The 27,115-nt window shown below is 40.1% G+C and overlaps 1 protein-coding gene across 5 annotated transcripts in view; it reads right to left on the minus strand.

Annotated features, from left to right (window-relative positions):
- The window catches only part of DPP6 (dipeptidyl peptidase like 6), a 538,482-nt gene that overhangs the window by 30,770 nt on the left and 480,597 nt on the right, over positions 1-27,115 (minus strand). For all 5 annotated transcript variants that reach the window (XM_042043319.1, XM_042043321.1, XM_042043317.1 and 2 more), the window contains exons 9-16: positions 22,795-22,949; positions 21,488-21,585; positions 17,500-17,623; positions 16,620-16,658; positions 9,738-9,845; positions 9,081-9,172; positions 7,350-7,397; positions 5,354-5,472 (exon numbers count right to left, since the gene is read on the minus strand). In XM_042043319.1, the coding sequence (XP_041899253.1) occupies positions 5,354-5,472; positions 7,350-7,397; positions 9,081-9,172; positions 9,738-9,845; positions 16,620-16,658; positions 17,500-17,623; positions 21,488-21,585; positions 22,795-22,949 (783 nt within the window). The remainder of the gene's footprint in view (positions 1-5,353; positions 5,473-7,349; positions 7,398-9,080; positions 9,173-9,737; positions 9,846-16,619; positions 16,659-17,499; positions 17,624-21,487; positions 21,586-22,794; positions 22,950-27,115) is intronic.

The raw sequence follows: 27,115 nt of genomic DNA on the forward strand, positions 1-27,115 counted from the left end.
TGACTTAGTGCCTCCCACTGGTTTGTTTTCAAACTAGTACATAATTTTATCAAACACAGCTCAGTTACAAGATAAAATTTTGCTCTACAGCTGCAGAGTTGCCTGCCAGGAAAGACAGAAATGACTTCATGTCTGTTACCTGTCATTAATGATCTACAGCATCTAGGCCAAGCTATTGAGAACTGCCAGAGAGGACAGCCAAATCAGGTAACAATATTTTAACATTTTTCTTACATGAGTCTGTTTTCTTTTCTCCAAAGAGAGAGACAACTTTAAAGTCATTTGGCCTGCACAAGACTGACAATAAAGGCTGCCAGTCAGCCACAGACACAGCTTCCAGCAGAGATAATCTTCAAAGAGACAGGATAAACAATAGTGGTTTTATGGCATTTTGAAACAAAGCAATCTTACTGTTTCTGGAAGAGGAGGAAGGGCTATAGAAGAAGATAGTTTCCTGTTCAGTTGCACTGTTGTCCCTCCTCAAAGTGAAAGCTGTTTCTTCCCTAACTGAATGAATAATAACACACAGTGTAGTGGCCAAGGCACTTCTCTATCACCAGCAACCATGCCAGGCATGAGACAAATCTTCCCTTAGCCCTTGTTACAGTCCTCTCCCCTCCAGTTTTCTTTGTGACATCCCTAAAAATTATTAATCCCTTCCTGATAAAGCATGATTATGGAGAACTTTAATTATCAGGCTGGTGGGCATCCCATGAACAACACTGCCCTCCCCCCATCGTTTTCATTGTGTATTAAATGTCATTAATTGCAGAGATGTATGCACAGGCCAGAGGTCTTCCTCTCTATTCCTCTTGCCTCAGAGCCAGAAGGCATTAACCCTTTGTGGGGAACCTCACACTTCCCCAGGGACATTGAGCTGGCCAGGATCAGATTTTTGGCTGAGGTCAGTTGATGGAGAAGGAGCAACTTATGTAAAGGATGCACAACACCACTGTCTGCAACATCAGGGACTTGAACTCCAAGTTCCAGGAAACCTCTGCCAGTTCTGTGAGTCCGACTGGAACTCTCTGTGACTTCAGTGATTTTTTTTTATGAGAGTGAAGACACTGCAGCCAAAGCACCTGAGTGTCAGAGTACCAATTATCCTGCAACAGAAAGGGCTGCTTCCCTTGCTTTCCCCGTGAACAACCTCATTAGGAATTGACTTTTAATGCTGGTGGGTTACACTGGGGGCAGAGGGAAGGAGTCTCTGAAGACAAAGTGTATCTATGTACAATGGAAATATTAAAACACTGCACAGTTGACTACAGTGGTAATAATTGGTAAGGCTTCATCCTTCAGAGGAGAATGAACTATCACCTAAAAATGTGATAGCTTAGTGCTTTATTGGCTCGGGTCATTCAGGCTTGCACCCTACGTGTCTGAGTCCCACTAAAGAAACAGGAATAAATTTCTTCCCACAGCCCAAATTTGCAATTTCCTATCCTTTTCTCAATGCAACTGAAATTTACATCCCATTTCAGATGAGAAAAATCCATCCTCAATTAAATTTTTGTATGAAATAGCAAACCACTTCCATCCAGATTTTATTTCTGTTTATCTTAGAGGGAACCAGTCAAGGTGCCTGTGCTGGTTTATGAGAGGAGGCAGAAGTGTAAACCCATATTTTATGGTGAAAATGGCAGTAGGAGTGACCTTGGTCAAGCAGATACTGCTTTTTCAACCGTGTCTAGAGGAGATAATCCAACAGCAGTCTGCAAAGCATCATGTTTCCTTAGCTCCTGCTACAGTAATTCGATTATGAGCACACAAAATTAGATGAAAAATAAGGTAACTAGCCTTCTGGGACTGACTGATTGCAATAAATGTTGCCTCCTGACAGTAAGCATTACACTGTCCTCTTTCAAGAGAGGTTACCTTTTTTTACAGCATGCTGCTCTCATTTCAGCCTGTGCCAAGTGGCAAAGCTGTTAAATGTATTCTGCAGATCAGAAAAAAATCTTTTAAGGCAATTATATCTTGCCTTTAAAGCACCAAAAGAGTGAGCTCTTCGAGCTCTTGACCTTTGGGATCAAATGAGCAATGCCAGACCTTTCTTGGTTTTTTGGGGTTCTTTTACAATAGATATTTTCCCTCTCCCTTGCCCTTCATTTAAGTATCACAGAGTATTTTATAAGTACTGATTGATTGATCAAATCCTACAAACCTTGCCATCCACTGTAGAGAAGTTCAACTGAGCCACAGACATGTCTGTGGCTCTAAACTCAATGAAATTTAGAACAGAAGGTCATAAAGGAAAGGACAGAGTGAAACTGAGGTATGGTGGAGGTTATTCTCTGTCAGTACAGAAATTGTTTTCAAGCCATAAATATTTGCCCATGCATTTGTTCTGTGGACAGCTGAGAAAATACAATTTTTTAAGGTACCACAGGCTTGATTGGAGAAAAATCATTTAATTTAGCCACCTTCAAAGATACATATGAGGCTGACATGGGGTACACCAGTGATCACTATGAGCACACATTTTCATGTCACAGTCACTGAGTACACAGCAAGACCTGAGATCTGGGTGCTTTTATACATATTGATGCATTTTATACATATTATGGAGGTTTATGCATTTTATACATATTTATATACAAATTTATGCATGTTAGACATATTATGGAGAAGAAAGCACCAAGCAGCCACAGGTACTGTCTGACACTGTCTGGTCTTGAACATCAGCTCCAGCTGTGGGGTTTTTTTGGGAAGCAGAGATGGGCACTCCTGGCAGAAGCCCTTGGGGAGCAGACATTGTAAGGCAAACTCTTGTTCACCCTGGTGGGCTTGCTCTGTCTGGTTGATCAGGATAAGCAGGCTCCCTTTGTATATCCTCATCAAGGAGTTTTTCCGTTTATGGGTTATATGTACACGTGAATAAATAAGATTTCCTGTTAATCAAAACGATACTAGAGCATGAGTGCTTGTGAGCAATAAGCCAACACCCTGAGGAACTGAGGCATGGCCAAGCTCTGGCTCAGCAGTCTGAGGAGCTGTGGAACAGGAATTCTCCTGTTAGTGGATCCAGGTGATTCTCCATGAAACCACAACACCTATGTATATGACCAAAGCCTGACAGCATGATATTTTTATCCAGAAGTCTGCACTTCACCCAGAACAGAGGTTTACACTGACCTGTCTCACGTCAGCTGCAACAGGAACCAAAGGGAGCTGTCCCAGCTGCAAGTGCACCCATAGCGCACATCTGAAGTTAGATGGACCCAACATGAAAAGTGCCCAAAAAAAATGTGGTTCCCGTAAACTGCTTGAAAGCAAATAGGTTGAAAGACCTCTCACTTTCAGTCATGTAAATAAGGAATAACTCCACCAAATGCAATGAACTGATATTTTTATAAGCTCACTGAAAATGGAAATTCTACCAAGATTTCTGCATTTTCTCATGTATACATTTTTTTTTTTGGAGGTATCTAAATGGAGACACTGAGATGAGCTCCACAGATGAAGCTGTGCTGTATTTGTGCTACAGTGAGGTTGCAGTTTGAGGATTTAGTCCGGAATAATGAAAATTCAGACAAAGCTATATTCAGCAGATGTAAACACATCTAACCCTAATGACCCTATAATTGAGTTATTGTGTACAGCAGCTGAGAATCAGGCCCATGGTTCATTATGCAAAATCATTATCTTGTGTACTGGATTAATGTGCACACTAATAAAACTCATTAACCTCTTCAGGTATTGCTGCAGGTTTTTGTGGATGAGATCTAATGTAATCAAAAACTTATCACCTCATAACTGTTGATAAGGCCCTTTATAAACCTGAATCTTGTTATTCACAAACGATTCTCATTATGGTTAAACAATTATCTTGGTGCAAAGGAAATGGACACTGTCTGGTGGCTTCTGACAGCTGTTCTTGAAAATAAGAAGAAAAATAAGTAAGGTTTATCTTTTAAAGAGAGGAACTTTGTAAATGTAATATTTACTACAGAACTGAATGTTTATTAACAAATGACACTTCTCTGTGTATAATTGCCATAGCTATAAATTCATATTTACAGGTAAGACCATTAAGTTAATTAGTCAATTGAGTTAATTAATGCAATACCCTGTTAATGCTATTTTTCTGTACTGTGTTTGCCAGTTATTTTTTTAATACCTTTAAATGCCTCCAACATGCAGCCTATCATTCCCTTCCAGGGGAAAAACATGTTTTTACAGTTGTCCTAGTCCAGCTGTTTTACTTTATAGTATGGTAACCATTCTATTTCCCCACTTTGTCTTGATTATTTCCCATTTTACCATCTCAAATATTCCTTCTTTACCCTTGGTGTTCACCACAAACAATTACTGGCAGCAATGGGTATTTGCCAGTCAGAGAAGGGGCAGCCCCTGCATCACCACAGAGACCCCTCATGTCCCCCAGCCGTGGGCACCAATATCCCAGGTTGCTCAGAGCCCCATCCAACCTGGCCTGGAACACTTCCAGGGATGGGGAACCCATAACTTTTCTGGAAAACCTGTTCCAGGGCCTCATTGCCCTCACAGTAAAGAATTCCTTGCAAATATCCCATCAAAACCTACTCACTTCTCTCCTGAGCTGTTGAAAATAAGGAATTTCCTGTTTGCAGATTTCAAGCCTTGTTTCAGAGGACATGCAGCCATTTGAGCAGCTTCAATCCTAGGAGCAGATGACTGGTGTGCATGCACTGTGTGTGCAATTTTGGATAATTAAGCAGAATTAAATTACATAGGATTAAGTTTTGTGAAGATCTGCACTTAGTCTTAACAAAGCCGGAAAAAACTTCATTGACTCTTCTGCAATGTCCTCTATCCTTGGCCTCTTGGATACTCTCAGGCATTTTCAAAACAGGAAATTCCTGTTGGACCTGCAGATTATGCCAAGTTAAAGTAAATCTATGATGAATGAGTGGGGAAGCACCAGATATTCTGTACTCACATTGTCCATTAGGCACATTTCTGTAAACTGCCTTTTCTTGGCAAATTGTCTTCTCGTTGTAACTTACTTTAAATCCCTCTGTTCACAGTACTGGTTGATGTATCTGGAACTCAGTCCCTGTCACCCACAGTAAACCCCACCTTACTGGCTTCTCTCTCATAAATTTTCTGATGTTTTATATTCTCCAGGTTTTGCTGTTACTTTCCCTTAAGGATACTTGTGGCTGGAGGAATCTACCTCTACCTTCTATGCACGTATGCACAGGAAAAGGTTGTAAATATTTGCTTTCTAGCTACAAGTAAAAACACAAAAGAAAAGAAAAATGTCAAGAGTAAAGCTTTGAAAGCATCTCTTTGTCTAAAGATATCAGTGCTGGCTCTAAATCCTGACCCTGAGGCACAGCAAGTACAATAACAGAACCCAACGTACCTTCACATGTCAGGAGGAAGTATTCCAGATTGTGGCTGAAGGATGCACTGAAATAAGTACAGTTTTCAATCAGATCACAGGACAGGCACCTCCTGTTGAAGTTCCCATTTGTGCTTGCACTGAAAAAGTTAATACAATTCCATGAAGGTCACTGAGCAAACGTTATTTGAAAGCAAGATTACTTGAACCTTACTTTAGAACAAGAATATAAATCTAATGTGTCCAACATTAGTAAGAGACAAAGTATTTCCATTTGGTTGAGTTTAAATAGCAGTAATGGATTTTTTTTCCCCTCCTGCTTGAATAGAGAATATATAAATGGATACTGATGTCATTTTGCAAGGTCAGGTGGTTATGAAGGAAGGTATAGTTTTTGAAAGAAAATGATGGTTGCAATTCCACAAGAGGAAGTCATAATTTGGTGGATGAAATGAGCAATATTTCTACACTTATTTATATTATAACAGACAACAAAGAGCTGGAATTGCTTTCTCTAACTTTTTTACTGGTTGCATCACTGGTCTGATTTGCTAGCTGCTGCCTCAGAGGCCAAAGGCTTTTTTACAGGTTTAAATAGCTGCTCTTATAACCTCCAAGTAGAAAGGAAAGACTGAATTTAGGGATCTCTTGTTGAAGAAGGTAATGTGGCCTGCCCATTCGCTCACAAGTGCTGCTAGGAGTCCACTGAATTTTTAAGAATGAATTACAGATTATTAGCAAATGTTAATAGGTAACATTTTGTACCACTATAGCATTTTGAAACTTCAGGAATATTAACCAGTATGACTGTAAAGCAGGTGAGTGTTTTTTGCTAACATTTCAAGAGATGAGGCTGAGCAACCTTTTTAGGATCACAGAGACTGAAATAAGCAGATCATGGGTTCTTGTTTAGGCTCAGATTTTATCTCTAACTTCAATCCCAATTAAATCTACTAAATCAAACACAAAAAACCAGATCTTCATCTGCTCTTTCTCAGTTATCTGTGTGGGGAGATGAGGCTGATGAGGCACCAGGGTGAGATGGATGCCAAGACAAGGAAGGGTGGGGAGCACTTTGACTCATTCCAGCAGCTCTTGAACAGCTGTGCCTGGACTCAGTTTTTAAAGCAAGGTTTTCTTCTCATTTCAATAGAAATGAAGAGTTAATGTAATTTTTAAAATTTTCTTCAAGGAAATAAACACTCTCAAAAAACTGTGGAGTGCAGTGAACAAGCATATAGGTCTTGGAAGGAAAAAATTATTTAACCAAAGGTAATTTAGTTTGCTCTAGTTTCCTTCCCACTGAGGAAAAAAAAAGGTATGATGTCGTGGGAGAGAAGGAAAATGTACTGACTGTCCCTTATCCGCTTAAGCCGTCACCAGCTCTGCCCCTCATCGCTGATGTTGTGATGGCAGCAGGGTGACTGAGAACAAAAATAGGGCAAATGGAACAATGATTCCAAAATATTTATTTAAAAGTTTGTGTTTCCTCCCCTTTATAATCTGCTTCCACTCTATTTCACAATAGCAACACTAGCAATAGCTTGCTGTAAAGCCAGCCTTTTGCTCTTCATACATTTAGGGAGGATACCAAACTCTTCTGGAACTGCAGAAAAAGGTTTCTAAACATAAAATATTGTTAATGCTTTTCAGTTTCATGAAGAGATGAGCTACTATCAAATTTCTCAAAACCTCTATTGGAAAGTATAAAAACAGTTTATACCATTAGTTTATGTATTTCTGAATTCTTTCAAGTACTAAGAAGTTCTGTTGGAAAGTTTTGTGACAGTCAATCTTGAGACCAATTTAAAATTTGCATTAATATGAGAAAATTTCTTAATGTAGAACATTTCAAAGTGTCTAGCATTTTGTTCACTGTGGTTACACTGTTCTGTCTTTTCCAGTGACACATTGAAAGATCTTGCAATGCCATTAAAGACAAAAACTTAAGAAATGATTCGTGTAAAATTGAAGAGATGAAGGGAAATTCTGTATATGAAGTTAGTAAAGCAAATACCTGTATAAATGTCTCCTTCTTGGCGAATCTTCTGTGCTGTGGAAATAACTGGAGGGGAAAAACAAAAGTGAATTGCACCATTAGAAGGGTGCTTAGAAGTATCTCATGCAACAACACCTTTACTCATATTGCCATTTTCATGGTCTTGTAAAAGCAAGGTTTAAACTGAATTAGAAAAATATACAGAGGGACACATTGCTGAGAGGCTCAAGAAAGTCCACTGCTGACTGCACTGCAGTTAAAACAAGCATGGAAAACTTTGGGTCCCACACTGGTCAAATCAGTGGATCAAAAAGGATCAAGTGATTAAGTGGGAGACATCCACCTTTTTACTTCAAGTTTTATGGCTCAGAATTTCTTTTAAAGACCTTTCTTCTTCCTCTAGAGGAAGCTTTTACTTCTCTAGCCACATTTTATTCTATGCCCAGATAGACAGCTAACCAGGGTTTGGTGGGAAGGCAGAGCATGAAGCTGAAGAACACTTTGTTGTCCTTGTTTTGTCCTGAGACTGTGGTGAGTGCTTTATCCTTTCTGGATAAACAACACAAGCTCCGTTGTGCAGTGGCAGCTTCTGGAGGTAAAGGAGAGATGCTGCAGGAGGTGGCTGACCTCAGTCCAGCCTCTGGGGTCTGAATTAATCCTCCAGATGCATTTCATGTAGATAATGATAAAGCACAGGAGCAAATATAGCATCCATGGGGTGAACAATGTCAGGAAGGATATTCATCCCTGCTGATCTGCTTCCAACAAGCTGCACTTGCCCAGGCACACATCTTGATTGCACAAATTGTGTGTGGTATTTTCTGCTTGACTGGCCAGTTAAAATGCCAGTAAGACTTTGGTGCTAGTTTGCTGCTTAGACCACCTCTGGAAGTGCTCAAGGCCAGGTCTGACAGGCAACCTGGTGTCCCTGCCCATGGCAGGGAGCTGGAACTGGAAGATCTTTCCCTTCCAGCCCAAGCCATTCTGTGATTCTGTGTTTCTATGATTTTATATTGCTCTGAAGTTATTGGTGATTGAGAGCATTCAAAATCTTGAAGAAGAACTGTGCTCTTAATGATCACTCAAAGTTTATTGTATTCCAGAAACTATTTACTCAACTGTTCAGTGACCTTAAGTAACTGAGAGGTGAGAACCTCATATCCACCTAAAATTTTGTCTGGAAAGAAATGTTATTTGATTTCAGAAAGCTAAATATTTTCTTACATAATTTCTTGAAGAGTATTTGAAAAAATGAATGTTTACAGAAGTTATTTTACTTCTGCAGCATAAAGAGCAAGTGTGAAGGAGGGTGGGTTTGTTTTTCTTTTTTAAAATTTTTTTTCTAATTCTAATGAAATACTCTTTTTTTCCCATTGCATTGGTATTTTTGCAGGTCAACAAAGGAATCTTTCCAAAACTGACTAGGTGGTTGATGAAAACAAGCTTCTTTCCTACAGAGGCTAACAGTAGAAGTTGCAGCAGGAGAAATTACTCCTCTGCACAAATTTATTTAATAGTCACAGAAAGAGAGGTTTGAACTGTACAGATTAATCAAAATAACACAAGATACATGTAATGGTGTGAGAGGTTAAGCCAAAACAGAGACAGCTTCTCCTGCTTTCTTATCCCCACCTCCTTATGCTCACAGGTTTCAGTGTATACACAACACCTTTGTAACTGAGAGCCCTGTTTAGCCCTCAGAGCCCAGGGCTAAACAAAGTCTGATCTGTCAGGCCAAAATTTACTTACATTTTCTGCCTCTTTTCATCATATGCCAGTATCTTTGTCACATCCCAATCTCCAGATGTAATAGCCTGTAAGTCGTCATTGCTACTGTTGGGCTGCCAGAAAGAAAAGAGAAGTAGATTTCTTTATTGTTAAAACTTATGAAAAAGGGAGTTCTTCTGGCTCCATTGCCCATGAAAAATACACCATACATCTGCAATTTCCACCACTACATCTGCTATTTCTGTGAATCTGCAGGCATAGGAAAAACAGAATCAGAATCTTCTTAACCATGACTCCACTGAAGACAATGAGGTGAATTCAGCACAGAGCAACTTCAAACCCTTTCCTCTAATCCAGTGTGCCCACACGCTTCTATTTAATCCTTTATGGCAGGGTGGCGATTTGCTTATCTACAACTAAGGTGGCATTACAAAACTAAACCAAAACAATAATAATGCTTGGAAAGAGACAGTTGATTGACCTTTTTCTTCTAAGTATTTCATTTGGAAATTCACGTTATCTTACGCCCAATAAAGCATCATTGGAGGTTTTATTTTATGCACAAGACCTTTCTACATCTGCACCTCCCCATCTCGCTGCTGCAAGCACAGACACCACTTTTATTGCTGTCTGCCTCAGGTGAGACCCAGAGCAGCAGCAGCAGCAGCAGTGAGTCACCTGTGATGATGACATGGCAATGTGGTAGAAGTGCCCACGTCCTCCCTGGGGAATGGCCCGGACGAAGAAAAACTTCCGACCGTCCTTGGAAAAAACGGGCTCTTCATTCTGTATAAGTAGCAAAATTAGGTGTATTAGTGTTAATTGTTAATTGGTTGTACTTAGAATTAGCTCAGCACTCCAAAACCCTGTGAAATTAATTCACAGCAAAACAGAAAGTGCTCTTTGACAACAAGCTGAGGCAAACAAAGAGCCTGCTGAAAATTGGAGAAAGTTTTGAGGATTACTGCTTCTTGCTCTTGGGAAAGCAGACACCTTTCAGCTGTTGGAAGACAGGCAGCAAGGCAAGTTCCTCAGCTACAAAGTCAATTCCCATTTGCAACACCAAAAGTACACATATACAGCTGACTGCTTGGGGGACTTGGAATACAGCCTTTAGTACCCGTGTGACAAACCCTGTTTACCCTGCTGGAAGAACCTCTCTGCTCCTGTCCTGGAGGAAACACAACTGAACAGCATCTAACTGCTGTCTTTTCCTACTGTCTTACAAATGCTTATCCCACTGAATTATTTATGAAGGAGAGGATCTCCTGCAGAACTCTCTTTGGCACAGAGCTCCCAGGTGAATGTGGTGATTGGCTTTTATTGGGTGACTGGAACTTTCACCCAGAGATAGAAGAGACTCAGCAGAAGGAAAATCAAACACCACATGTGGCAAGCAAGCACGTCCTGGAAGGGAGTCTTATTTTTGTGAACAAGAACCCTGAGGCACATGAGAAGTCTCTGCTGCATGAGATGGTTGAACAGCAGATTACCAGGGAGGGCAAAGGATGGTCCATACGGTGGGACAAAGGAGCACTGTACCAAGAGAACTGGCTACATGAAGCTAACTCTAAATCTCGACTAGTTGGGAGTAAATAAAAAGCTGAACCTCTGTTAAAGCTCTTCTGTGATATCAGGATTTTCTGTGGCTGGATGAGCCCTGCCTTTCTTGGCTGGGCTTTGTGGACCCTTCTTCCTCCAGGGCAATCAACAAGGATACTGTTGCCAGCCTCTTCTGGGTCCTCTGCAGTTCAGTGCTAATCAAATATCTTGATTTTCTGCTTGGCACATGCCAAGATACCACACTGAACCAGCAGGAACCTGGCCACACAGGGAGACTTATGGCACAGCAAAGGAATAAACATTTTTACCTCCCATAAGCTAACCATTATTCCTATTCTATGTTTCTTTGCTCTTTTGTTCTTTACTGATTAATTCTTTTCCACTATTTATCAGATTTGTCAGGGATCTATTAGGTGTTCAAACTGTTCTTTTTCTCTTTTATTTTCCCCTGCTTAGGTTTTCAGTATATTTTAAAATGTGCCCATTTGCAGCTTGTTGCAAATCTGTGAAGTAATGATTTCGTTTGCTTCTGACATTGTTCTGGAACCTGAAACATGAAACTCTATATTATATTTCCAAATGTCTTTCATGACAGGAGAAACCTCATTGAATAATGACTGTGATAACTCAGGCAAACCTTCTGCTAGACAGGTTTTCCTTTCCTGAGGTAGGTAGCAATGAGTTCACCCCCCATTTCTGTATCTGTGCCTCCTGCATTATATATTCCAGCAATATGTCTCTGCCAGCGTGAGCAGGCATTGTGCAGATGAGTTTGAGATTCATTCAGAGCTACAGGGGAAAGAAGTTCATGGCACAGGTGTGAGGTTCTAGCACTGGGCTGATGTTACAAGGCACCCTGTTTGCATGTTCCTGTTGCTGGAAAGACAACACATGACTGCAGTCAGAACTTTGTGACAGAGATGACTGATCCCAGGTGGTAAATGAGGAGACAGACTGAAATTCTCATGGAACAGGATTTTGTAATTTAGGGAGCTACCTAATTAAAATATTCTGCATGTGATATGAGCTGTCTGAGCCTTTGGTTGACCATTATTGACTGAATGCCACAACACTAGAACAGAACAGCCCTCCTTGAAAATAATACATCAGTTTAGTTCTAGTAAAAGAAAATACTTTTACTATGCAGTAGGCATGGAATGTGTGGAAGTTTTTTTGCCACAGGAGGTTTATGACCACAGCTGGTATCAGTAGGTGCAAAAAGGGATTGAACAAACTCATGTTTCATTAATACATAATTAAAGGATAAGGATATGGATATAGTCTCAAATGTCTGTAGTCTTTTTGTTGTAGATGACGGTGAAATATAAGAAAATTATGTCACCAAATACTTCAGTTTTATTGGAAAAGAGAAGGTAATGGGAGGCTGCTGGAGGGCTCTGAACCTCCTGGAGGGTTCAGTGCTGGAGCTCAGAGTTGCACAACTCAAGTCAATGTATCTGCAAATGGTCAGGAGAAGAAAACAAGGAGTGCCTCTGTGGCTTATCCCAAGTTTGGCAGAATTGGGATGGGTCAGGGGACAGTGTTAAATGCAGTTGGAGCTTCTGTAGGTCTTAGAGAAAGGCTCAAAGCCCTGGAGTAAAGAAGAACAATTAAAAAATTAAAAAAAAAAAAAAAGAAGAGTGAATTCAATTGTGTTTGAGCATCACTGGATCTGCAGCCAGCTGAGGAAGACTCCTCGGGTAAAACAAGGGGAAGATAAGGTGCATACAGGATGGTGGGGAGTGCACAAGTGTCTCCAACCTCGAGGATTTGCATGATGAAATATTCACTGGGACAAAAGTTTGAAAGAGAAATTATCTGATTTATGGTTGAGTTGGAATGTATGAAAGATTCATGGACACAGAAGTAAAGCTCCACCAAAACCACGCACGCATTATCATGGGTCAAACAATCATCATGTTTCAGCACCACACATTGCAGCTACAAACTGGTTTGTCTGTGCTCAACACAATCCCAGCCTCCTGTTCTTCTACAGTGCCTCACATGCTCTTGGCTGGACTCCACACTTTCCTCACAGAAATCAGTGGCAAAGCAGATTCTTTGCGTATTGGTTTTCTTACTGACTGAGAGTTATACTTCCATAAGAATTATTATTTTCTGGTTCATCCTCGTGTTTTAAGAAGGAAACAAATTAATCTGAATAACTGAATCCTTTCCAATTGATTCTCTGATGCATTTTCCCTTCCTCAGCAGTATCCTGCCCTCTCTGTCTGATCCACCTTTGCCCAGATCCCATCATTAATGATTTTGCTGTGTGGGCATTTATTCTTTCAGTGAAATGTCCCAGCACTTTTAGTGTCACAGTCCCATAGCTCTGATAAGCAGATAGGTGTGACACGAGTCCTTTTAACCCCTTGCATATTGGCAAACACTTTGTGTAAATCCAACAAAGAAAACACCCAGTGTGCACCGACTCTAATGGGACAATGCAGTCCCCTCCTCTTTAGGGCACAGGGGGAAGATCTCTTTCCATCTCCTGACACACTCAGCCCCTGGGGCAATGCTGAGCTTCATCCTCCATCCCTGTCCCCATGCTCAGATGAGGCCATCTCTGGCCACACCAATGGCCATCTCTGAAGCCAGGGCAGCTGCACCAAAATCAGGGTCAGCAGCTGGAGAGGATCCCATGTGTCTGGGTGCTCATCCCCTCCACTGGAGGAAATGGGGACTCTCCATTTAAGCATCAAAAAGGTTGTTTGTAGCCAGAAGCTGCTTTTTTATCTCTGGCAGAGGAATTTGGGTATTGGAGTTATGGGACTCTGGGTCCTCTTTCTGCTGCATCCTTTGTCTTTAGGCCAAAATTAGGTCCGTTATGGGCTAAGTACATGGCAAAAAAGTTTTACAGAGTGAAAAAAGTGGGTCCTGTTTGTAAGTTCCTCTGGAATCTGGTTTTATTTTAAAAATCTCTTTTCATGCCTCCTATTAACTACATTAAGATTCATTTCTGGGTTATGCAGGATCAAAGCAAGGGAGTAGTAAAAAAAATGGTGCGAGGTTTTCAACATCTCAGCCTTTTAAGAGAGCAAGTCCAGTTTCAGACTGAGGTCATCTGAAACACAGGGGAAATAGGGACTGGAAAGAAAAATGCAACCCAAAGAAACTGTTATCAGGGGAGGGCAGCCAGCCCACACAGGCAGTTTTGGAGGTTAGAGGTCTCTAAATAATTTTATGGTAATCTCCTGGTCCTGTCAACGTCAATGTGAAAGACTGCAGCCTTTGGTGGAGTTGCAATTGCACCCTGGTTTATAATTAAATTTTTTTCAGGCCACATGCACAATTAAATAAATAAACCAATTAAAATGCCAGTAAAGTTTATCTTCAGAAGGTGCTCAGATATTGTCTGATTTTTCCCTTGCTGACTCATTGCCTGTATATGACCATCCCCAGTACTATTGGAAAATGGCTACCTCACAAAAATTGAAACAAAATTGCTTACAGCTGTAATTAGTGTTTCAAACAATTTGTGTATTTAAGCAAAAGTATGAGTGAAGTTGAGTCTGGCTCTTGGGCTCAGAAGTGCAAAAGCAAGTACATAAATAAAAGAAGTATAAACTTCCAGAGTCCCTGGGCAGTTTTAGTGAACATGTGCCACCTCATCTGACAAAGAGTGACAGATACTTTCTAGCAAAACCTGTGTAAATACTGTGTATTTCTCATTATACTTTAAGTAGTTTATCCTATTTTTTAGCTGCACAGGGAGTGGTTGCCTTATTTCTCTTTGCCTGTGCTGGAGAGAGGCTCTCTAAAGATTTTGGACTTGCATAAAATGTATTCACTAACTGAAGCCCAGAAGGAAACATGAGATTGTTTACTATGACCTTCTGTAGACAGACTGCTAAATGCCACGGAGTCATCAAACTACTACAACAACAAAATTCAAATTCATGCCTTGTATGCTTTATCTCAGAACTCCCAGGATTTCAGAAAGCTGAAAAAAGTCAACCCTGTCATCCTTGGAGACTTCCTCACGTCCCTGGTGAGGATCTTCTCCTCGTCTCCTTCCCCCAGTCAACTGTGAAGTTTGTCCCTAATTCCAGGATGCACTTAAATTCCTGGGAAAAAGGCAAAACCTATGTGTGCTTTTCAAACCATGCACACAGAGAATTTTGAAGGAGTATTTTAAAGAATGAGGCAAGCAGCTGGATTCCTTGGTCCTAATGATTTAAAATTGGGACACTTGTCAAAGAAGGTCTTTGTGGTGGGCTGAACCCTGCCCAGGGTCCCTTGGCTGTGTGACCCCACTGCCACCACCCTGGCTGCCTCCAGAGGGGACAGAGCACCTGGCTCATTTGCAAATACTTATATTAAAATGTCTCAACCAAGGAGTCATCATCCCGAGCTGAGCCACATTCCTGAGCTCCTTCAGCAGCTGCCTGGTATGCAATTCATCTCCTTCTTGAAGAGGTTAGTATACCCAAACTAGCGTTTAACATTTTCAAATCATCCTCATAGTCAGACACACATGCCATGAAAATACCTTTCCAGTTATCTAGATTAATGTGTCATAGAATAAAAGGCAAATACAGAAAATACAATTATCCCAGTAATCATATTCAGTCAAAACTAGAATTTTAAGTAATTTTGTTGTCAGAAATAGAGGCAAAAGAGCTATATAATTCTTCAGACTCGTGCAAAAGCTTTTGAAGGGTGCTATCAAATGTCTCCAAAGTCCATAGAAAATGTTATTTTAGTTTAGCACTGAGATGTCTGACTCATTTGGCTGTAATGAACATCCTTCTCTAACATCAAACTAAGTATGTGCTCTCAAACGAAGTATATGCTTTTTGGAGATGTAGTAAAACAAAATGTATTTCCCTAGAGCAGGCCCATTAGGGACTGACAGACCATTTACTTCAGATATTGAGGATAAAGAACCATCTTTTAATGCCTGTCCACATGGTAGGTGACTAAATAACCAGAGCAGTGTAAAAACACAAGTTCCACTGTACTGCATTAATATTATAGACCACAACTTCTACTATACTGCAGTACATAGCAACTAAAGGATTACTACTGTCCTCAAACTTATAAAATAAATAAATCCTGGGTTTTTTTGTTTTGTTTTGTTTTTTTTTTTTAAATATACAATATCCAGGCAATTTAATTTTCCCTTGATTTGGCTTGTCTTTAAAGCTTTTGTTTCCTACTCAAGCCAATATGGTCCTGATGAATGTAAAGACTATTTCAGCATCATTTTTACTCGATATCAGCACAAGATTATTTGAAATGCTTGGAGCACAAAATCTATTTCCCCATATACAATCGATTTTCATCTGCATCACACGTAGCCCATTGCTGCAGGACAGCCACTGGAATACAGGAGAGCATTGTTCTTGCTGTGAACGGATGTAGTGTCATTTCTACAGGTTCTTGGCTCCTCTGAACAAGCTGTGGCAAAAACTTGAAATGCTTTAATCCTGGACTTGGAAAAACATACAATACAAGATATTATGGGACATGCTGCTCCCTGTCTGGCATTCACACAAGGCTAGAGAAACAGTTCAGTGTTGTGGCTGAATTGAGATCACAGCTTCTCTCTCAAGAACAACTTAATGTAATCTGAGGTCACAAACTGACTCCTGGGCAAGTGTTACATATGATATTTAACTGTCTTAACAGTCTATCTGCATGATTTTGTCCCTGAATGGACACAGATCCTCTTAATAAAATGACCGGAAAACAACCACCACAGTGTTTAAATCATTATCAGCATGAGGGTAGGGTATGAAGGATTGCCTCTGAGGCTGATGAGTCCTCTACAGACACTGCCAGTGAGTGGTCTTCTACCAACATCAGCCTTTCATCTCTTTTAAATACAAGTAAATTCCAGGCTAAGAACAGTGGGACCTACCAGTGTAGATGCCATCTTCCAAGTATCTCTCTCAGGGCCAGAAATCAGTTTTTCTCTTTGGGGAAAAACTCAATGAAACAATAATCCTACCAAAACCTTGACCTCAAGGAGAAGATCACTCATACCTGTCTGTGCAGCCAGGCATCGCTCTCATCTTCATGTTTCTGAAACACAAAAAGATCATTAATACCATACTTGTCACATATTATATTTTGCCTATCGATGCAGGAAGCTGTCAGATTGTAGTTGAAAGGTTGTTCAGAAATACAAAGAAACTGTTCAAATATTTGTTTCTGGAGTGGAATGAAGTGGCTGCTTTCCTTGACTTTCCTCCCTGATGGATAAGCATTCACTAGATCAAGAAAGCATTTTACTCATACAGACAAAACACATAAATCCACAAGATACATTATTCCCCAAAGAAATAAAGCTTCTTAAGAAATAAATAAAGGTTGAAATGAAAATTATTAAGAAAAAAATTCTCACCATGCTCTATGCACAGAATTGCATCATTTTTTTCAAGGGATGGATGTATAAGAACAATTTTATACAGTGGAAACATATGCCAGTTTAAATGATGGAATGTGCTAATCCAGATTTTATATCAATACACCATTTGTATTAGTGCATTTATAGAAGGGATTAATTAACTACAATTAAGGCATGTGTAGATAAGCATGAGCTGGTTTTAATGCCATTAAATACATATAACACAGCTAGAATGTTGCAAAGATATTTAGGCTGCAAACTGTTGAGGTGTGTGAGCTTGTGTGAGGATACAGGTATTTCAAGACAGGTAATCACTCTCCCTCACACACACACAGAATGTTTTTGGATTTCTAGGTGTTGAAAAAGAATTAAAAATTGTGAACATTGTTTATATTCTGTCTGCCTAAATTAATGTGTGCCAGCTGACTTTTCATCATGTAAAATAACTTAAATACTTTCTCCTTGCATGGGTTATGAACACTGATGGCAAGTGACTGCTGCGCTAATCTCTCCTACCTTGGTGCAAACCCCTGTGGTGGCATCGCAGAGCGTCAGGATGGACACGTTCTGGGCCCTGTTCAGCCAGTTCACTGCCACCTTGGTGCTGGTGGCCCATTTCACCATGGTGATGTAGTAGTCCCTGCAAACACAGACACGCACAAACCAAATCACAATGCTGCCATCGTAATGAACTGCCACATGGCAGAGCAGTCGGGGGCTGATGGAGGCAAACAGTTCAGGAGAGACTGATGGTTTTAAAGAACATCGTGTCCTGATGTCTCTAGGCTGCTTTATGTATGGATTTCAACCCCTAAAAATGACATTTTTAGGGCTGTGCAGGTGTTTTATCTGCCACTTCTGGAAGTTATTTTCAAAGAAGAGACAAATACAGAGATAAAGAGTCTTTCAAGCTATTCTGTCTTCCGAGAAGGATTGAACTGCCCGGAGCTACAAACTTATGCACAGGTGGAAAAGAAATTGCAACCTATTTTCATTCTGAGCACACTAACCTGAGCTGACTCAGACCCATCACTATCAATGGTTGGGTTCTTTATGCTTACGAAAAGTTGATGGCCTCTGAGTATTCCAACTACACACCAAAGTATCCAGGAGTGTTGCAGTAAAAGACAAATAGTAAGAAGGACAGAATTTGGAGTGACACAGGGTTTCTGTAAAGCAGATGCAGTTGGTTGCCATAAAGACATGAGCAGAGATAGTTTGCATGAGCAAAACCACCCTCCCACACTCCCTGCACCATCTTATTGCTGGACATATTCAGGTTGTGATGATGCTTGGAGTAAATCGTGGGTGTGGGAGGCACAGTCCTGTAATCGGTATCTTCAGGAAAAGTCCTGTACAATAGTGAGGAGTGCAACACTTACGCTGGGCTGGAAAATACAGGAATAAATTCACTGATGGTTGCCTTATTAGAACCAGGGCATGGTGCTACCAGACATCCACCTCTGCAGCAATTCAGGGCTCCACCACTTCATTTGTACGGCACAACTCCGGCTGAACCGTCAAAGCTGGTGATGTTATGATAAACTGCTGGGCTATGTGGGCCAAGACATCCTTAAAGCACAATACGACTTTTTACAGCATACAGTCTATAAAAAATTTATTAGTTCATTTGTTTGCTATAAAATATGTATAAGGAATTGTTGCTCTCATTGGAAATAACGTGCTGTGTCGCCGGAGAGTCCTTCACGTTCTGGCAAGAGCTCCTGCATGTACTGAAGAGAAAGGGCAAAAGCACAAAGATTTTTGTCTAGAAAAAGAACAAGTTGGAAATTGATTTTGTGCTTTTCAGTAATATTTAGTGCCTGAAATTGGCTGGGGGAAAAAGGAACAAAAGGCCTCAATGCTTACATCTACTGCACTGGGGGAAAGGATATGCCCAGGTGAGACAACAGCAGTCTGAAAATTTAGAGCCTGAAATAAAATTGTAATTTTACTCTTTATCAGCAACAGCATAGGCCCTAAGAGGAAAAAAACAACACAGCAAAATTAAACTGTATAACTGTCTCTTCTTTCTCTCCAAAATGAACTGAGCAGATTCAGTCTCCCCAGAAAAGGAACTTGATTTTAGTACTTATTGTGGCTTGGAGCATTTTTTCCATAAATCCAATTTAAAGTTTCAAGGACATATATTCATTTTTACATCCCTCTCACTGTTTGAACACAGGAGCCACAGTTCTTTATCAGGAACTTTAAATTATTATTTTAGGTGTATCAAGGTGCTCCCTACAACCCCAGAGAAGGGCATGGAGTCTCAATTTCTCTCTGAAGCCTCTCCCAGCCATCAAGACTATGGATAACTCAGCCCACAGATAACTGCATATAGTCATTATTCCAGTTTCTGAGTAGTGTGGAGTCTTTAATTTCATTTAGTTCCCTTCACATCTCTTCTATAGGACAACCAAGCTTTATGGTTCCCATTTTGCACAGGAAAATGAGACAAGAAGGTGTGATTCATCTCAGCTAATTTTAAACATTTGCTGCTCCTGCAGCTGCACTGGTTAAGCAGCCAGTGGTGAGAACACAGGAAGTCAGTGCATTTCCCAAGCCCTCTCTGCCTGACCTGTCCCTTTTTATATGGAGCTGATTTAAGGGAGAACCTGTTTCTTCCACAGAACGAAATCTGTACCCACAGATACTCGACCGCTGCGTTTATAGACATCCACATCAGAGCAAAAGGGAAAGAACACCCTGTCTGAGCCCTGTCAGGGAGGGTGGAGCCATCCTGAGTTTGCAATGGATTTCGCCATCCCAGTAAAGACATTGTTGGTTTGGTTTGCAATCATCTGAGACTGGTTATTGTGCAGCACCCCAGTTCATGCCCCAGCTGTCTGTGGCTGCTTCCTGGAGGCAGGCATCCCCAACAACTCTACAATATGAATACTTACAGTATGACCATGGGAACAAAGCCACAAACACCACAAAGAACAGGCAGTGATTTATTACAGGCCAAGGGACAGGCAGCATTCCAGCCCATGGTCCCTGGGGCACAGACAACTCCTGTCTCAGATCCAGACTGGAGCTGTCTGAGTTTTTTCCATTATTTGTCTGCTTCTGGCCCATGCAAGGGCCAGGGATGATTTTTGCACTCCAGGGAGATAACATCATTCCTCAATTTGTCACCAGAGATGCAAATATAAGAAATAAGCTGCATCATGATCCAGTTCTGACCATCTGCTGATGAAACTCTTGAGGTCCAGTGGCTTTCACCAAAATAAAAAATGCCTGTCAGGCATTAAATGTTATACTACTACTTTCCGCCCCCTTCAGTTTCAACCCCTTCCTTTTACTTTCTTTATTTTTACAGAAAAGCATGGCATTGGAGAAAACTTGACAAAAATGTTCAGAATGAAAGATATTTAAAAACAACAAGCGATCGATACTGTGCATTTCACCCCCAAATATGTTTTCCCATCATCATCTTTGCTTTGTTTTTTCTTTTTTTTCTTTTCTTTTTTTTTTCATTTTTTTTTTTAACTGAAAAATATCCATTTTCTGTGGAAAATTTCTGTCTTCTTTCAATGTTGAAGGAAAAAAGGCCATGGTATATCTTCACTTTATCATCAGCTTTATTAATTGTACTAAATCACTTTGCTCCAGATAAAAAGAACACAAAATGCCACTCTGTCCATATATCATCTGCACTGAGCACATTGAAATGCTTCAGATAGGATGTGTCTGCTGGAAGATCCTTATCACCAGCTTCCCCTGCTTTCTTGAAACTCCCTTCTGTAACTGAATGTGCAGTACATCCCTCTTGCCTATTTCAATGAAATTTTATCACACTGATCCTCCCATTTCAGAAAACATACACATAATGAAAGTGCACCCCTATTTCTCTGACAGCACTACTTCTATCATCCCTAGAGATGGCAATGGTTGTGGTTTTGATTAAATATACAGGAGCTAATTAATTATGATGTATTTTGCATCATTTTGCAATATTGATTGCAACCAAATAAATTACAGCCACCCATAACCACATAGAACAAATTTATTAGCAACACTTGGATCCTGCAGTCAGAAATTATTGCTGTAATTAAAACCTTTCTGAATTTCTCTGTTTGAAGAGAATGCTACCAAAAGAGAAATTATGTTTTTCAGGTGCCACCAATCTGATACTGTGATGGGAATACTGTGATCCTGAATTCCCACCTGCTGTATACAGGTGAAGTTGTACTTTTGAAAGGCAAATGCCCATTTTGTTTGGCCATAGGTCACACATCATCTTTTGCATAAATGGGTTTAGGTTATTTTAAAGTTATTAACTGTAAACCTGTTTTAATATAATGTTCTATAAAATACAGATAAAAAGACAAATAATTTGAAAAAAAAATTAGGCAGATTTACACAAAATTAAACTTTTTGATAGCAGCAGAGAAAGGTCTGGTGTTAAAAACTGTAAAATGATCTTGAAAAAAGTCAGACTCTGATCTAAAACCCCAAGGGAACTTGGGCCAGTATCCCAGGGTGAGAAAGCACCTACCTCATCCTCTGATCATCCGGGGGAGTCATTTCCAGGTCATGAGTGGGTCCATTCAGACCAATCACATGCAAAGAAATAGTTGGATTTTCCATTCCAACCTAGATTTTAAAAATTAATAAATGACCATATAATATACAACACAGAATGGTTTTGAATTATTATATCCCCACGGATTATAAAAAGCACTCCCATTGAAGGGGATATGGACTGCACTGCTGTGGTCTTTCACAGGGAGACTGCAAATCTGGGGATGTGGTGCAGAGGAGTGGAGAGGTTGGTATGCACAAACAAGGGGCAATTTTACTCAGGACTCTTCTACCCTTAGTAAGAAATTCTACTATGTTGCTATTTCCTGCATCTTTTGACAAAAGGTTCTCTAACAGGATGATGGTTGATATAGTAAAATACTGATTCAGTTTGTACTATAGGAAAAGGGTTGAGCCATTGTGATTTCCAAAAAACCTGCATATATCTGGGTACCTCTCCTGTTGAATTATGGTTCAATTTGGACCAGCATGTGAGGTCTTAGGCAATCAGTGCTTAAAGCAAGAAACCCAGAAGGGATGACTGCAGCAGACACCCCTGTACTGCTTTAGAGCAGGAAATTATAGCAATAACAGCAGCAGTGAGTCTGTGCTGGCGGAGAGCTGTGTCAGTGCTGGGCACCCGCTGCAGGTCTCTGCAGTCGAGGGGAGATTGGCTCTTAAGTCTTTTCTGTCTTTCAGGCACAGCAAATCTCTAAGACCAATGACTCCACTGACATAAGGCCATCCTGGATACTCTAAGGAAGCCCAAATACTACATTTTCCTTCTATACAGAAGAAAATACATCTAAATAAAGAATATATGTATGTATGTGTGTATCTATCTATCTATCAATATAAAAACTAAATATAGAAATATATCTAAATATAAACATATCCAAATATTGAAATATAGAAATTCCAAACCCACAGACACCAACAATCCCATCCTGGAGACAAACTCTCAGACACCATCCAACTTCCATCCATTCCAGCATGGAAGCAAAATTGCTTTTGTGTGCGTAAAAAGCAAGGATTTTTAAATTTTATTTTCATTGTATATAGAATTACTAATTCTCATAGAACCAGAAAACTGCAATTTTACAAATGCAGCTAAAGAGTAATGGAGACCACCCTCACTGGGGAACAGCTGATCTTGCCCTGGATGTGTTTATTTTCATTGCCTGTGAGCGTGCATTATTAGTCTCCTGTCTGAGTCTACTGGAAAGAAACAATTATTTATTTCAATGGAACAGCAGGACTGACTGTTTTATTTCCCCTTACCTTTGGATAATGATATGTTTTAACAGTAGGGTAAATGATGCCTGTATATATCGGGATCTCCATGGTGGGGACTCTGGAGGCATTAATTGTTGCATATGCCAACCTGGTACCATCAGGAGACCACCAATGAGCAATGTGAGTCTTCAAGATCTCCTCTAATTAAAAAAAAAAAAAAAAAGAGAGAGGACAGAAAAAAAAAAGGGCTATTAGAGGTAAATTACTATTTAGCAATAAATGAAACACAGCAGATACGAAAATCCCAGTCTAATCACAGCACAGGGAGGATGCCACAGGAATATCAATCAAAAATACTCATTAAATTATGCCATATACACAAATGAACACAATTGATAACAATTACTCTGTATTTATAGGTTATTAGGCTTAATTACCTTTGCTGAAGAAACATCAAATTATTCATATTAGTAAGCACATTCATGACAGCACAAAAGGCCCTGCTGCTCCTGCCGTGTGTCCTGCACATGATTAGAGTTCACAATATCCGACTAGACACATACCAATCAATTCAAACAGTGCTTATGAAAGAGCTTCAGCAACTATTTAAATATTCCTAAGTTCTGTTGCCAGTTGGGAATAAACAAATATAGCAATTTCCTGTAATTTATGAAAGGCTTCAGAACAAGATACCAGGCCTTAGAGTCTATGCCTTGGATACCACCTTGACTTTTATCCCTATTTCGTATTTTAAATCGCTTTTGCAAGGCAATTTGCCATAAGTAGCCAGGGTTAGAGCCTGATCCTTTATACCACTGACTTTTGGGATTTTTGAGATCTCAGTAACATAGTTGCCATTGAAAAGGTACTTAGAAAGATGTCAATGCAAACATGTCAGAGTTCAGGTATGTAAGGAGAAAACAATATTGCCATCATGTGAAATTACTTTTAATACTAGTTCTCATTAAATTCAAATTCAAATAACTTCTAATTTCTAATACTTTCCATATCATCTAATATCCTTCATTGTAAAGATGAACTCATCTTACAGATTTGCAGAAAAGCTATAAAATTGACTCTTGGTCCAAAGTGTCTCCAGTTACTGACATTTGGAAGACATTAACTTGGCTTTTTTAAACCTCCCATTTTGTGAAAGACAATAACGTAATCCATTTTCATTAAGAGGCTTAATATCATGTGAGTCATTCCTATTTAAACCACCAGAAGGGCTTGCATATGCTGTACAGATTGATGGGCAGGAAGATGGGTCCCATTACTTTAATGTGAGAATAAAAATTAAAGAGGCTGCAGAATGTTCACCATGAAGTCCTGCTGCACAGGTCTAAGCAGCTCCAATATCTGCTGCCATCACCGGTCATTGGAAAAATAGATGAGGATTTTTTGAGTTCAGACCCACCAGGTTTTTACACCACCCTCTGATGACCCCCCCAGTCCAACTAGGACGTCCTTCTGGTCTGATGAGCAGAAACTCACCAGAGAAGGTTTAATTAAAAAAAAAAAAAAAATTGAATGAGCAATCCTTGGAGAATAGACAATTATATTCATCACAGGGCAAGTAAACACTTTGTTAATCAAGACTTGCATATGGCTTGGAATAAAACTCAAGGTACTATCAGAGAGGGTGCAAGGGAAAATTAATCCTCAGTACTTATGGTTTTCATAAATAACAAATTAATTAATCTTAATCAATGCTTAATGGCAGCATGTAAATGAGGTTTTGGAAAGATATTTGGGAAGTTAGAAATGTTTCATGGGAAAGCACATCTGGCAAATTTGCTCTGCTGCCCTGTCCCACCTGTTATATGTACATTTAAAAGATGTTGCTTTTGACTTTTATATTGGTTGGCCATTAAAGAGATAATGAAGAGCATAAAGAAAAAGGAGTAAAGATGGATGGCAGATGAATCCTTGACATTTTAACATTAATTAGGAATGACTTTATTCAGCAAACATTTTCTCCAGGATCTCAGACTTAATGAAGCAGTTCTGCTGAAGGTCATACATCCAGAAAGGTTTTAGTGCAGGTTTTGTGGTCCTCTATTAATGAGATTTAATTGAGTGAACCTTTGCCTTGAAACAAAGCCAGGACCTTGCTGTTGTTAGAGAGATCAGTTAGTTTAGCAAACCAGAGAATATTCTTATGGAATATAGAATAGATTAGTACCAGAAAGTCCTTTCAGCTGAAAGAAAAAATGATTTGCAGACAATTTGTTCTTGGAGACAGTTTATTCCTTATGTGTTTGCATTTAGCACATGCTCTGAAAATCAGTTGCATTCAATATTGCTGGGTCTTTCTAAAGTTAGTTCAGGTTCTGCCTCATGTGTATGAAAAACCAGGCTCTCCTTAAACACCAAAGCCCCCCTACCTATATAGACCATGACCTCCTGACTAAAAGCATAAAGTGGTAACTCATCAAAAAACTTTTGCTCTCTTCCCCAGAGCATGCAGAGACATGATGTCAGGATGCTGTGAGTGAGCTGCTGAGGCTCCTCACAGTCAGATCCTGGTGGCTCTGTGCTCCTTCTTTCTCTACAGTTTTCCCTGCCAGCCCCAACAGGGCATACAAACCTGAAAAATAGTGAGAATAAAGTGTGCGGTTCCCTTAGCTGAAAAAGGCTGTTCAGACCTGCTGGCTGGGTTCAAGCACAGGGTCTGAGGCAAGTCAGTGCTTATTCCATGTCAGCACATTCAGTAATGAGCCACTCTGAAAACAGCTGGATGACCCTGCTCATGAGTAGTGACTCTGCAGTGGGGACATGTGTTAGCCAGTGATGGGTTTGTGCTCAGGGAGTATTACAGGATGTATATTTTAATCCTTCTAGCTGAATAAGGCCCAACTGAATGATCATTTCAATGCTGTGTGAAACAAAGACTTTTCTAAATTAACAGATCCTCAGGAGGAGCATTTGAAGTCCCAGGTCAGAGTATATTCAGTGACAACAGGGTGTATATCCATTTTAGAGACTTCAGTGTCACTGGAGGAGAGAAGAAACTGGAGGCAGTAACAGAGGTGTGAGGAGAGGAATGTTCCCTGAGCTGAATTCAAGGCTGATGCTTTAGTGCATTACATGGGTGGCTGTCTTTGGAATCAAGACCTGAGCAGCATCCAGAGCGAACCAGGCTGCCCAAAGTGGGAATCTCTTCTGAAGGATGTGTTTCCTGATGGATGCTTTCCTGCTCACCATCAGAGAGAAGAATGAGAAGTCCCCTGCTTCAGTTCTCAGCTGCCAAGTAACAAATTGTGGTGAATCTGAGCTTGGATGCAGCATTTAGCTATGATACAATGTGGGTAATCCCTGGAAAGACTGAACAGTGGATCAGAAGTTAGGTGGACATTTCTAGTAGGTGTGTCACCAAAAATTAGCCCAGCATGTGTATAAAGATAAGCATCCACCTGCTTGTTTCAAACTGCAATTTAATTCCAGCAGTACTTGCAAGAGCAGTGAAATGGGAGACTTGTATCTTACCTGAGGTAACAAACTTCTCAAGGAATCATAGGAAATGGGCCTCAAAGAGGCTCCAAAAGCCCTCTGGCTCATTCCTCCATGGACAATATCCACCCCAGTCCTGTAAAATCTTCACTAGTGGATTTGGCTATTCTTTTTAATACTTGTATAGCACCTTTAGCCATAGAACTCAAACATTTTAATTATCATGTCCACCTCTATCTAAGCACTGACTAGTCCCAGTGAAGTGCATTCAGACCTCTGGCTTCCCTGATAGACTCAATGCAGGGAAAAGCACCAGGCCTTTATCTTGTGAAATCTCAGTGGCAACAGGAAGGTTCTGGAAAAAAACTGTTGTATGCACCACATTTGGAAATCCACAGAGACGGTTTTAATGTCCTGAACCATAACCTGCTATTGGGGCATTTCTAAAGACATTTCCATGACAAATCCACTTCCCAACCTTGCAAAGAGCTCTAGACTGTTAGAGTTCCTCTTTGCTAATAAGCACATGTAAATGCCATGGCTATGGGCATTTCTTCATGCTTTTCTAAAAATCCAACTAATTCTGCAGCCTTTGTCCATCCTGAGTGATATTCGTGAATTTTAACTTTCTGCTGAAAATGGCAAAGTTCTGGCCTGCTCTTTGGGAAAAGATGGAGCCTTCACCAGTTACTGACTGAGAAATCCATTGGTAGCTTAGAGATTTCTTCCAATTTTTGAAGTTGACAAAAAAAGGAAAAAGATAGTATCAGGAGAAAAAAACTGAGAAAAAGAAATCATTTGCAAGTGAAGAAAAATATTTTTCCTGGGCCTTCTTATTAGAAGACACAAATAACTTGCAATTTTCTAGTTGAGTTAACAGAGACAGAGACTTGAACAAGACGGCAAAGATGCT

This window comes from Corvus kubaryi, unplaced genomic scaffold (assembly GCF_017639235.1).
Source record: "Corvus kubaryi isolate FWS band 111438036 unplaced genomic scaffold, C.kubaryi_AGA036_p1.0 37398, whole genome shotgun sequence".
Lineage (NCBI taxonomy): Eukaryota > Metazoa > Chordata > Aves > Passeriformes > Corvidae > Corvus > Corvus kubaryi.